At 29.9% G+C, this 12,435-nt stretch overlaps 2 protein-coding genes across 2 annotated transcripts; one reads left to right on the plus strand and one right to left on the minus strand.

Annotated features, from left to right (window-relative positions):
* The first annotated feature begins 3,123 nt into the window (after nucleotides 1-3,123).
* On the plus strand, nucleotides 3,124-3,699 carry LOC124836649 (DNA-directed RNA polymerase subunit beta). Its single transcript, XM_047311825.2, has 2 exons — nucleotides 3,124-3,376; nucleotides 3,457-3,699. Exons 1-2 carry the CDS (start codon nucleotides 3,159-3,161, stop codon nucleotides 3,587-3,589), a joined length of 351 nt encoding a protein of 116 aa, XP_047167781.1. The 5' UTR covers nucleotides 3,124-3,158; the 3' UTR covers nucleotides 3,590-3,699.
* Nucleotides 3,700-5,404: 1,705 nt separating this feature from the next.
* HHP2 (heptahelical transmembrane protein2) lies at nucleotides 5,405-8,179 on the minus strand. Its single transcript, XM_047311820.2, has 4 exons — nucleotides 7,827-8,179; nucleotides 7,648-7,722; nucleotides 7,461-7,530; nucleotides 5,405-6,342 (listed from the first exon to the last, which is right to left on the minus strand). The coding sequence occupies exons 1-4, from the start codon at nucleotides 8,039-8,041 to the stop codon at nucleotides 5,665-5,667; spliced, it is 1,038 nt and encodes a 345-aa protein (XP_047167776.1). The 5' UTR covers nucleotides 8,042-8,179; the 3' UTR covers nucleotides 5,405-5,664.
* Nucleotides 8,180-12,435: the final 4,256 nt, after the last annotated feature.

Here is a 12,435-nt window from a genome sequence, read left to right on the forward strand (position 1 = left end):
ATCTATTATGCAATTTCTAATATATTTTCTTTTATATTAGAAATTTTATTTATTTATTTTTTATTCCTTAATAAATGGTTATTGACCTAAAGAATATTTAATATTCTGTTGCTCTTGTAAGATAATAAAATAAAACTTTTTTTCAAATATTAAATAAATATGTCAAAATCATTAAATTCTTCATCTTAGTAGGAAACTTGTGTCTGCAAGAGGGGAATAAGACTCAGGAAGTGGAAGACAGGTGGCTGTAGGAGAGTGGACGATCGGTTTGCTGAAGAAATATATAATCTAAAATTTTAAAAGCTGGTTCCACTTTCTGCATGCAATCTTCTCCTCCAAACCTTCTGAACTTGTTTCTCCTCCTTCTCTCTAACTTCTCTCTAAAATTATCATCTTTTCCTCCATTAATTCTCACGTTTTCTTCCATCTGATCATCCATCAGAGTGTATGTAAGGTTGCTGGTGGCAAGGATCCTCCTTTCAACCGATTGTTTAGTAGTTTGAACTGGTAGGTTCGTTTACTTCTAAGAAAGTCTAGTTTTTGGGTACATGCAAGTTTAGTTTATGGTTGCATGTAGTTGTCTTCTTCTTCTTCTTCAAATCTGATCATATTTCCGGTCCTTGGGTTGGTTCATTTCTTTAATCAGTGAATCTGGGCGTTTGAGTGTTAGTCGTGGTGCAAAATTCGTATTGTGAGCGATCGGTCTGTTAAGAAGTAAGGAAAGCTATTAAATTTAATTATGCATGTGATGATTTTGTGTATATATGGAATGAGTTGATTGATGATTTGTATATGAATGTATGAAATGCATGTTTCTGGGTTTTTGGTGGTTCTGTATAAGTTTATAAGGATTCTACAAAATTATGTAGAATAGTTGGGTGTTCGGTCTCAACCGTTCGATTATGGTCAGGGAATAAGTTATCAATAGATTTAGCATTTTAGCCTTACCAGGGTATAATAGTTCGATTTATAGGAAGTGATTAATATATCAAGTGTTGATGGTTATATACATTTATAATGAGTCTTATTGGATTAGGTATTTTAGTTTGTGATAACTCATATATTATTATTACTAGACTTTGTATTTGGACTAGGCTTAAAATACGTTCGTTTATGATCGGATACCATTTTATGTGTAATTCAGTTAAAATGTCTTAATGTTCGGTTTCCTTGAAAGTATTAGGTTGGATGAATAGTTTGTAAGAATAATTATAAGTGTTCAGTATAAGCTTTAAGCGTTTGGTTTTGTCAGACAGTGAAATAGCGTTCGTCCTTGTTTTGAGAATAGTAGAATATCGTTCGTTATTACTTTGAGATAGTGAAATACCGTTCGCTCTAGTATTGAGGATAGTTAAATATGGTTCGGTCTTATATTAAGTATTTGGTTTAATTAGAGTGTTTTATTCTTAAGCTGTGTTCGGCTCATGTCAAAGTCCTATCTATTAAATAAACGTTAGGTTATATTCGTCTGTTGTTTAGATCCTTTCCGTTCGTTTGTAATTAAGGATGGTGTTATTTGAGCGTTCGATCTTCTTATGTGAAATGTTCTTTGATCTTTCAATGCTGATGTTATGGCTTGGTGTTGGTTGTTTATTACAGCAATGATCTATTATGTATGGGAAATATTATTGGTATTCAAGTAAAAGTTTATGTTTCAAGTAATATGGAAGAGAATTCCGGGAAGGAATGTCTTAGTGTAAGGATAATGTGGTGGTAAAGTATGAATACGGATAATGAAATTCACGGAGTTCATCCTGATATTCTGATGATTACCAATTCTCAAGTAGAGATGGGTAAGTCATTGTGTGAGAATGGCGGGAGGTCCTAGCCCATAGGTTCTTGGGTGAGTTATAACGGACTAACCTCGGGCGGCAGCTGATGGTTTTTCAGTTACTACACCACTCGAGTGCACGAACGGCCTCAAGCTACGTATTCATACAATCCGGATGGTCAAGTCAAGTGTCAGTTGTACGTAAATTATGATATTCAAGTTATGTGTGATATCTACGTTGGCTCTTGTATGTTATAGCGTTCGGTCTGTAATGATTTGTAGTTTTATTTCATGTACGAATGCATGCTTAATTGAATTATAGTAGCTTACCCTTATTTTATGTTTTTATCCATGTTGCTATTCGGTTTTCTATTGCAATGATCATCTTTGTTGGAAATGAGCAGAAGGCGAAGGGCTTACGTTGGAACAGGAGCTGGACGGTGAGACTCTTGCCGAATAGGAGATGACCGTTCGGTCATATAGTATAGATAGTTTTGGTGAACCGACCATTCACTATTTTTGTTCTGTAAATATAACTGTTCGGTTATATGATGAACGTTCGGTAGCAGTATAGGAAGCTCTTGTAAAGTTTGGAAAATTTTATGTTATTTTTGTAATAACTGTAAATTTGACTTTTTTATTGTAGTAATTGTTCTATCATATTATTAAATGTTAACACCTGTGTATATAATTGTGTGCTATATTTTTGAGATGTTACAAATAACACGAAAATAAATTTTACTTTCTCGTTGAGGAGAGCTTGTTTTTAAAGAAGGATTTAAGATAATAGATTTAAGAGAAGAGAGATGTGAAAGCGAGATTATGAGGATAAAGAAAATAAAAGAAATTAATGGATTTAAAAACAATGTTTATCAAAGTTTATAAATAATGTGATATTTGATAAATTTAGAATTTAAATATTATTTTGATTTTGATTTTCGCGAAATTTGTGTCATTGAGTTATTGCTAATGTTTGTTTTAGTGGAATGACAACCTTCATGGTAAATAAATCTTTATCTGAACTATAATCAGTTTTATTTTGATCTTCATTGCTAATGATTGCTAATGTGTGTATTAATCAGTTTATCTACTATATTTATATTTTTTTTATCTGAACTATAATAAATGGTGAAGGACAGAAAAAATCTATTAATATTAAAAAATAAAAATAAAAATGAGATAATTTTTTTCTCAAGTCAAATAAAATGAGAGAAAAAAACTAAATATAATTATCACTTCCTCTAAAAAAATATGTAGAAATTATATTCATTTCGATTGGTGTAGTTTGGTTTACCTTAAATGAAAATTACGAGGCTACCCTTCTTTGTTTGGGTGACTTAAAGCTAACGTAACTTGTTTACTGTGAAAAGCCAGTGGATAAGAGAAAATGGTAGGCACTGGAATTAGGTGTGGTGTTTTGGGCTTCAATTACTATGTTCCTATGAAAAAAATTGGAAGAAGGTCTGGAACCACGCTGGCTAAAAGGAAGGATTTTGACGAGAATGATAAGCTCCAACTGCGACCCTTTTCCCCTCTGAAGATTTCAAAGTCAAATATTGCTCGCGCTGCCATTGGAGTGTTTGGATTGGGGTTCATTGATGCCGGGTTAGTTGCTTAGTATGTTTTCTTTTCTTTCTGGTTGAGTTTGTTAATTCATGAAAATGCACAAATGTATGTTGTTTCAGGTACAGCGGTGATTGGTCGAGGATCGGAGTAATAACATCAGAGAGTGAGGAATTGCTTAAGGTTGCAGCTTTTCTTGTTGTTCCCTTGTGTATTTTTCTTGTTTTTTTCCTGCCAACAGACACAGATTCTTAAATTTTTTAACAAATGAAGTGTGAATTTGGTTGAAAATCTTGTAAACATAGAATCAATGGGCTGCTATTGTTCATCTTATGAGTTTCAGATCATACTTAAGATATGAATAAGCTCAATCCACCCACTTATATTCTGCAACTGAGTTGGAAGGTGAACTAACAGATCCAGAAATGCTAAAGGGTTTGAAAGAATGTTACTTGAATGATCTAATGGAAATAATAAAAATAAATAAATTGAATGATCACTTGGGAGTTGATTGGTGTCGTTGTATCAGTTCCTAGATTTAAATAAAATTTTCAAGATGTCATTGAAGTTAGATTTAGTCTATAATATTAGTTTAGAAGTTATTTCTCCTTGGCAAATGTTAATGTCCATGTTTGTATAATGTCAGGGACTAAGTGAGATATCAAAAATATGGTTAGTTTAAAAAAAAGTACAATATTAAAATTTATTTAAAAATCCATATATGATTAAATAAAAATAAAATAAGTGTTTCTTAAGACTAAAATTTGCATATATGAATTACCTGTTTTACATGTTATTAAGAAAATTCATAAGTTTTGCATGTTTTAAATGTCACAATATAAATAATATTTATATTAATATATGTTTTTGAAAAAAATCATATTAGTTATGACATAAAACTTCATCGAATAAAATAAATTATGTTGCTTACTAAATTGAATTTTAGTAAATAATAATTAGAATTATTTATAGATTTTCTTACAAAACTTATCTGAATATACTTTATTCTTGGCTTTAAAGTCTCTAACATATCATTAGCATATAGATTTATAGTATATTTATAGTATATAAATTTAAACATAAAATTAAAATTTGTTTTATTTTACAATTTATTACATCTTTATTTTTAAACTTAAAAGTAAATAAATATAATTTTCTTAACTTAATAACATTATTTTTTTTTCACATGTTAAACGACATTTTAACACAAGTAGAAAAGATAAAGTTAAAACAATTAAATTGTAATGATTATATCTATTTAGTTTTAAAATTTGAAGTCAAAAATTTAAGACAAAAATGAATTTCAATTTCAAATAAAAACTAAAAACATATTTAATATATAAGTTTTTCTTATATAAGATTTATTGGAAGACTCTTATGCTTCATAATAGACCTAATATGATGCAGCTAATCATCTAAATCAATATGTTAATCCGCCAAACAAATATAAGATAAAAGGTTATTTTCGCCAATATAAAAATGAAAGAATTTTTTTTAAAAGATTCTGATCGAACTGTGTTACAAATCTCATATATATTAAAATAAGATAAATTTATATTATATAAATAATAACCAACCTCGTCTTATAATATAGAATTAAATAAAGCTTAAAAAAATTTACTTACAAAATTTCACCACAAAATTTCTCATTAGTTATTACTTTTTCATCAGATCTCCAATCATTTAATAAGTAAAAGACAAACTATCTTAAAATCTTCCTTAAAAGCATAATATAGATCAATTACTTAATGACTTTTGTCTCTTTTGCATTATTAAACACATAAACATGGTCATCATTGTTTAGGATGAGATTCAATGAAAAAAATTATATTTCATCTGTGTCCCATCATATTTCAAATACAATACATTTGTCTTTTATCTCTGCAAGAAGTTTAAATTTAAGCTTAGCAATGTGTGTCTATCTGTTTCTTTTTCTATCCATAATATATTCAGGTGTATCTTTTATTAAAATTAACTGATTAATTTTTTTTGTTGCATGCATTTTTGTACAACTTTTCTTCTTTACTACGCAGTATTATTGTTAACAAGACAATACACTGAAACATAGAGTGCTTGAAAATACAACATTCTTCATAATGCCCTTTTTTCTGTTGTGATTACATTTTCTATGACTACGTCAAGAATAAAAGTTGTAAAAAAAATCAGAATTGCTAAAACACAATATCACTCTACTTTGCTCTGAGGAAAAAGTTGAAGGGTCTCTCTCAATTACCCAACCATTTTTCACTCCAATAATATGACAATGCATGCAATAGGAAACTGATACAATATCTCTCTCAAGTGTTCTAAAACATGTATGTATTAATTGGCTAATCCGCACAAGTAGGTAATCTCAGTCGGAAATCCAATATGACTAGTGTGGCAACACTATGGGCAAGTGCGCCGAGAACAACAAAGACATGAAAAATTTGATGGCTTTGCCCTGCGATGTCAAATGCTCCAGGCTTCCATCGTTCTGGTATTCTAGAAACATAAAACCCTGCTCCAGTGGCATATAGAATGGCCATAGCAAGCTCATATCCAAGTGCAACAAATATATGAGGCTGACCCCAGTACAGGATAACAGCATGAGCTGCCGGAATGACACCTGAAAAGCCCATGGAAAGGAATAAGGTGGCTCTGAGGGGTCGGAACCGAGGGGTAGAAAGTGAAGGTGCAAGCAGGGCAATGATGGCAAGAACTCCAAGCAGAGATATTGACGCCAAATAAAATAACCTTGAGTAAGGATTGCAGAAGAAAGCATAGTAAATAGGGGCAAAGAAGGAACACACAATCATAAGAGAGATCCCAGCATAATCTAGACGCCAGAAGAATAAGTTAAAGTCTTTAGAGTGGCAGGCCAGAAGATGGGAAAGAGAACTGCAAGCTAGGCAGCCCATTCCTCCAGCTAAGAAAACGAACCATGGCCATCGAGGAATTGTCGCCACCCCAAATCCTCTCATCCCACTAAGAATGGATGGGTCCATAACTTGTCTAAAATGCAAATCCTGAAAAACATAACAGAAAAACAAAACAAACAATAGGTAGAATAGCTAATGAGCTCTTACTTATATTACTTATATTATGTTAAGGGACCCACATTGTCCATCAAATTATAGCAAAGTACAATCTAGAAAATATGATTATAACATTGTCTACAATAGGATGAGTAAGATAACATTGTTCTCTATAATGCTATATACAAGATTGTGGTGAAAATCTAAAAGGGGATGAGGATGCGAAAGCATTAAAGAAGTGATGCTTAAACTTTAATAGATAATGTAAAAAATCTCAAGTGAAGCTAAATTGTAATCTTAGCACTCTGTTTCATTACTGATTCCTACTTTGTTCTCCAATTTTTTCTGCCATTTTAGTTCCTGAATTTTTTTAAAATTCACAATTTTTATATAATTATAAATTTTTGCACATGTTTATTTCTTTTATTCTATATTTTAATGGGTTAAATTATTTTCTGGTAGTATTTTAAATGAATATTTTGGGTTTAAAAGATTCAATTGAACCAAAATAAATATAAGGTATACAAAATTAAGAATTACACCAAGATCATAGTTTGTTTAATAGATGAAGAGTAGATCAGAAGTACCAAAATCAATCATAGATAGTTATGCCACAATTAATGTCAGAAGAAAACTGATAGTGTTGGGTAGGTATGGATGGTGTTGTTTCTAATCAAAGTTTGATTTTCTCATTAAATATGTAAGTAAGATTTGTCCTTAATGTTACTACAATCTTTGTCATATCTTCTTAATTTCTTTAAAAGATAAAGTAAATGCATTTAATGTTAAACATAAAAAACACTTAATATCGCCTTAAATAGGAAGATTAATAGAATATTTGTTTGGAGATTTTGAATTGGCAAAAATACAATAGGTGCTTCTAGCATTGTTTTTCAGTTTATATGCATAAAATATTCCATGTCTACCTTGCTTTCCTGATCAGAAAGGTGACCGAAGACACTTTCAACTAATTTAATTTGTATCATTATTTTATCTAACAATAAACTTTCTGAAATTAATTTTGCAATACACGCATAAAAAATTAATAATCACTGTCACTATTAACCATTATTATATAAAAAATTTCAGATGAACTTAGAAAACATTACCAAGAATGCGTCACTGTCAGAGCTATTAATCTCCGCCGCCATCGTCGGCGATCCGAGCGCCGTAAAGGATCTGGCGGTCCCATCTCACATTCACACAACATCAGTTCATTCATTCATTCACTCTCCTAGCGAATTAACACTATACAGAAACATCAAAAACGACTCCGCGATCCTGCGTTTAGCATACCTGAGCCAATTCCAGATCTCCGGGGTGGTGCTCAAAGCCGCCAACACGGCAAATATAAGAAAGCCTCCTACATGCCTGCAGTCAGCAAGCGCGATAAATTAAGCATCAAGCAAATGGAACAATCGCGCTAAAATTGAAATGTTTAAGGAAAGACTGGTGGAATTGAATTGGTGACGTACGTCCAAATGTTTAGGGTTTCGTTGTGCCATGCGAAGATGCTCCACAAGGCTTCCTTCACGGGCCATTCGGAGCGGTAATAGTCCAATATGAACTCGCTATCCTTTAAGTACTCCGGAAGCTCCTCGAACTTCACCAATCGCCGTTCGAATCGCTTCGATTTCACCGGCATGATTCTGCCGTGTTTCTTGTTGCCGCTCCGGCGAAGGCTTTTCATCCTTATCGTTCACCTTCGCCAGCGATTCTTCGCTCTGGGTTACACCTATTATACTCTTTTCCCCTTCAGAGGCACTTCACTCTACAATATCTTTGATTTCTATGGTATTCACGTTTTCTACAATAGTATTAAACAATCTATAAATTGAAGTGTTAATCTGTATTCATTCTTACTTTAGAAACAGATACAGATTATTTATAATTTATTTTGAATTTATATTGACATATTTCTTGCATTATAACCAATCAAATATGTTTTAGAAAAATAATTTGTTTGAAAATAAAATATAATAGACTTAGTTGTGTCAGCTAGACTTTGTTAGTGCTCCACTTATTTTAGTTTTACAAAGTAAATATTATAATATTCAACACTTTTATTTAATAAAATATGAAAATGTTAAACAGATAAAGTTTAAGCACAAAAAACACTATTCAAATTAAATAAATATTTACCTCGACAACAATCCTTACAAATGTTACGGTAATTTAGTGGTGGAATTAATAGTGTCTATTTTTTAAATGGTGAAAATAATTAAACAATTTAAAATACGAAGGTTATTAGAATGATACGCTTTAGAATATATAGGATAAAATTAATTATTAAAATCATGAAATAAAAGTTTCCCCATACTAACTTTACGAATAAAGAGTATGATGAATTCTTATTATAGTTTAGCAAAAATAACATGTAAATGTGTGGATCTTTACTTTATAAAATCAATTTATTATAAACTAAAGATATCTATAAAGATCTTTACTGTGTTTTTAATTTTTTTTATGAATAATATTAGGTTAAATTTTTATGTCTCGTTGGTTTATATGGAAGTAAAGAGGTGGATAAAGAAACTAAAATTATAGATTATTTGATTAAATGAAAATAAAGTTAAAATAGGATAAAGCTCGTTAATATATTTCCATTTTGTTTTTCAATCATTTTCATTTAAACCTTGTTATTTTTAGTTTGTTTAATTTAAATAACTTTGATTTTTATTTTACTTGTGGTGTATTTGTATCTACCTTATTAGTTTTCATTTATTCAATTTGATATGGATATCTTCGAAACTTGACATTGTTTTACCATTTTCTTCTTCTTGTCATGTCATGTCATTTGGTACTTGTGAATTAACCAATACTACACTAATGTCTGTAAAAACCAGGATTAAAAGTAATGCACTTTAAAAATTAAATAGATGAAATTAAAACATTTTTTAAAAGGACTAAAACAGAACTTTATTTATTTTAGATAAAATAGAAAACACATTTTACTCTATAATTACCTATGCTGAACCATTATGATGAATGTTTGAGCCTATGCGAATTATTATCTTTGGTCGCAATTTTTATTTTTTTTACATGAATTACAACCAATAATAAATATGTTCTTTTTTAATAAGATTACTAAAATAACGCCACTCCCAACTAATATAATACTTTTATTGAGATAAAGAAAACCAACTAATCTGATAATAAATAATTAATATTTCGTTGAAAATTGGAAACAATAATTAATTTTTATTTTTTTAACATATTAAATTGTTATAATTTTGAAACAAATAGAATAGTTTGGTGATGAGTGAACTTTATGGTCTAATAATAAATAAATATATAATTATCCTGGGATTTGAACAATAAAATAAATCGAGTGCAATGGAAAACTCGTTTATACATTGTACTAAAAAAAAAAGGAACGTTGCTCCTCCACCGTCACGGTATGCTTCCAGCATTTTCTAAAAATTTTTTATTTTCAAAACTATCATTAGGTTAAAATGTTTTACTTTTATCACGAATTTTTAATTTATTTTTTAAACCTAATTTTATTTTATTCATATTCTATGAACACAGCAGCTGCATCCCTAATTTAATATTCTTCTACTTAGTTGTATTTAATTTGATAAATTTATTAATCACTATGTTATCGGTTGAGTATTTGAAAAATATTATAGTATATTTTTTTTTATGTCACTGGATACCACACATATATTTTATACTTTTTAATTTAAAAAGAATAAAATATAAAGTTAGATTAGAATTCAAATCAAATTATATGAAAAATTAGTCCAAAAAAATTTAACTTTTTTAGTAACTAAATTTAAATGAACCGCAACAAAATATAAATTATAAAGATTTAATATCTTACAAAATAAATTCAATTTTATAGGTCTAAATAAAAAAAATAGAAATATGTGAATACAAATTTTAAATTATTCTTAAATGATTAATAGATTTTTATTATTAATTTTATTTTCATCATTCAAATTTAAAAAATTAATTAACTAAAACTCAATAATAATTATTAGATATAATCGAATACATGATAGTTTTATATACTTCATCAACAAAAAATAATTAAATATTCATATCTGATATGGATACAACTAGGTAGAAGAAGATTGAGTTGACATGGAGATAGGGATGGAGATGTAGTTGCTGTGAATAAAGTAAAATTAGAGTTTGAAAAATAAATAAAAAATTTGTGATAAAAATAAAAAAAAATTAACCTTTAACTTAAGGATGATTTTGGAAATAAAAGATTGGATAACATGGCCGAAATCCTATCCTATGCTAATCAGTGGGATGGGTCATGTCGTGTTGGGCTTCTTCTCACTGGTTCTGGCTTTCCTTTTGGGCTTTAATAATTGCAGTGATGCGAGGGTTTTGGTCATTTCTTCCTACACCTCCATAAATTCTAATATCCCACTTCACCCTTGATTAAAATATAATAAAAACCTCAAATCTAATTTCTTCTTCTTTCTTTCTTCTTATTCAGCAGCGCCAGTAACCTGCAACTCCGACGGAGGCAACGAGAGAACCAAGGAGAAGCTCCTCCAGGCTGCCATTGCCTCCGGAAAAATCAACACTGCAACCTCGCCACCCGAGAGCTCCACAAGATCTACTACCTCCACGCCATTTTCAAACTGAACATGCATCGCGTCGACGCCTAGACGAAGAGGACGCCAGAGTTTCCGCCGGACGGAGGGAGGGGTGGTTGGCAGGGACCGTTGGAGAAGAAACTGAGGCTACAAATGTTTGTTTTCTTCCCGTGACTCCATGCATGAGATGAACTGAAGCTTGGAGATGGAGATGGAGATGGAGGTATGCGGGGCACATGGAAGGAGGTACTGAGATTAATTTAGGGTTTTTATTGTAATTTAAATGAGAGTGCAGGAAGAAAAAAAGGAAGGTGCAAGAAGAAAAGACCAAGGTTTCTTTTTCTTAGATTATGAACTCTGATTGGCTGTTAAGAGTTGATGTTTTCACTTTTAAAAATTATTTTAAAATAAAAATATGGCGTAATAGTATTTCACAAATGAATAATCAAGATGATATTTTTGTTTTGTTTTAATTTGTTACCTACGTGATTTCTATCATTAAAGAAACATCTCTTATATAGTAGTTAATTTATGATTTTTAATACTTAACGTCACAAAATCAATCTGTAGATTTACTTGTATATTATATTTCGATTTTATTTTTATTTGATTGGTGATGTTAAGAGACGTGTCAAATAAATTCAGCTACTTTTACTATAATATAAGGAGCATACACAATTAACTAATTCATATGGTTAAATTTAAGATAATAATATATTTATGGTTTAATTGCTTCCTTTGTCCCCAGTTTGGTTGAATTGTGTCAAATCCATCCTCATTTTTTAAAAAGTTTCATTGTCATCCTCACGTGGTGTAAAAGTTTCATTGTCGTCCTTTGTGTCAAAGTAGTCATTTTTCCTATATATCTGTGTCTTCCTTTCATACAATCAAGTACAGATATTCATTTTACCTTATCCAATTTAAGGCTTTTCATAACTCCAGAGAAGTGACATATGAAAGGAAGACACAGAAATATAGAAAAAATGACTACTTTGACACAAATTTTTTCTATGTTTGGATTCAATTGACACTTTTATACACGTGAGGATGACAATGAAACTTTTTTAAAAATGAGGATGAATTTGACACAATTCAACCAAACTGGGGACAAAGGAAGCAATTAAACCTATATTTATCAAGCGGTCTTAATTCTTCTTATACTAATATAAATATTTCACAAGATAGTTTTGTGAGGTGTATCATGTAATAGAAGGATAATATGCAATTAATTGAAATTTGTGTGACAATCATTTATCGACAACGAATTTCATTATTTCTCCCAACTTTTTTCATTAGTATTCTTTCATTTTTTTTCTAACAACATTACCAACATAAGATTAAATATTTATAAATAGTCTAAGAGAAATCTAATAATTGAATACAATATAATATCCTAGAAGAACTTCAATAGAATGAGTTATATCATCTTGAATTTATGTTCATCTTAACCTAAAAAAAATTATGAATGATAATTGCAACATTTATATATTATAATTTGATTTGATTTTATTTAATATAAGATATT

The sequence above is a fragment of the Vigna umbellata genome, chromosome 1, assembly GCF_029865625.1.
Source record: "Vigna umbellata cultivar VRB3 chromosome 1, Vumbellata_1.0, whole genome shotgun sequence".
In the NCBI taxonomy this organism is placed as follows: domain Eukaryota; kingdom Viridiplantae; phylum Streptophyta; class Magnoliopsida; order Fabales; family Fabaceae; genus Vigna; species Vigna umbellata.

Bases quoted from the DNA above. Each gene is read 5' to 3' on its own strand.
- HHP2 (XM_047311820.2), bottom strand. From the start codon at position 8,041: ATGAAAAGCCTTCGCCGGAGCGGCAACAAGAAACACGGCAGAATCATG. The intron at 7,531-7,647 runs GTATGCTAAACG...TGGGACCGCCAG, and splicing joins GAGATCTGGAATTGGCTCAG to ATCCTTTACGGCGCTCGGAT. The intron at 6,343-7,460 runs GTAATGTTTTCT...TATGTTTTTCAG, and splicing joins CTGACAGTGACGCATTCTTG to GATTTGCATTTTAGACAAGT.
- LOC124836649 (XM_047311825.2), top strand. From the start codon at position 3,159: ATGGTAGGCACTGGAATTAGGTGTGGTGTTTTGGGCTTCAATTACTAT. The intron at 3,377-3,456 runs GTTAGTTGCTTA...ATGTTGTTTCAG, and splicing joins TTGGGGTTCATTGATGCCGG to GTACAGCGGTGATTGGTCGA.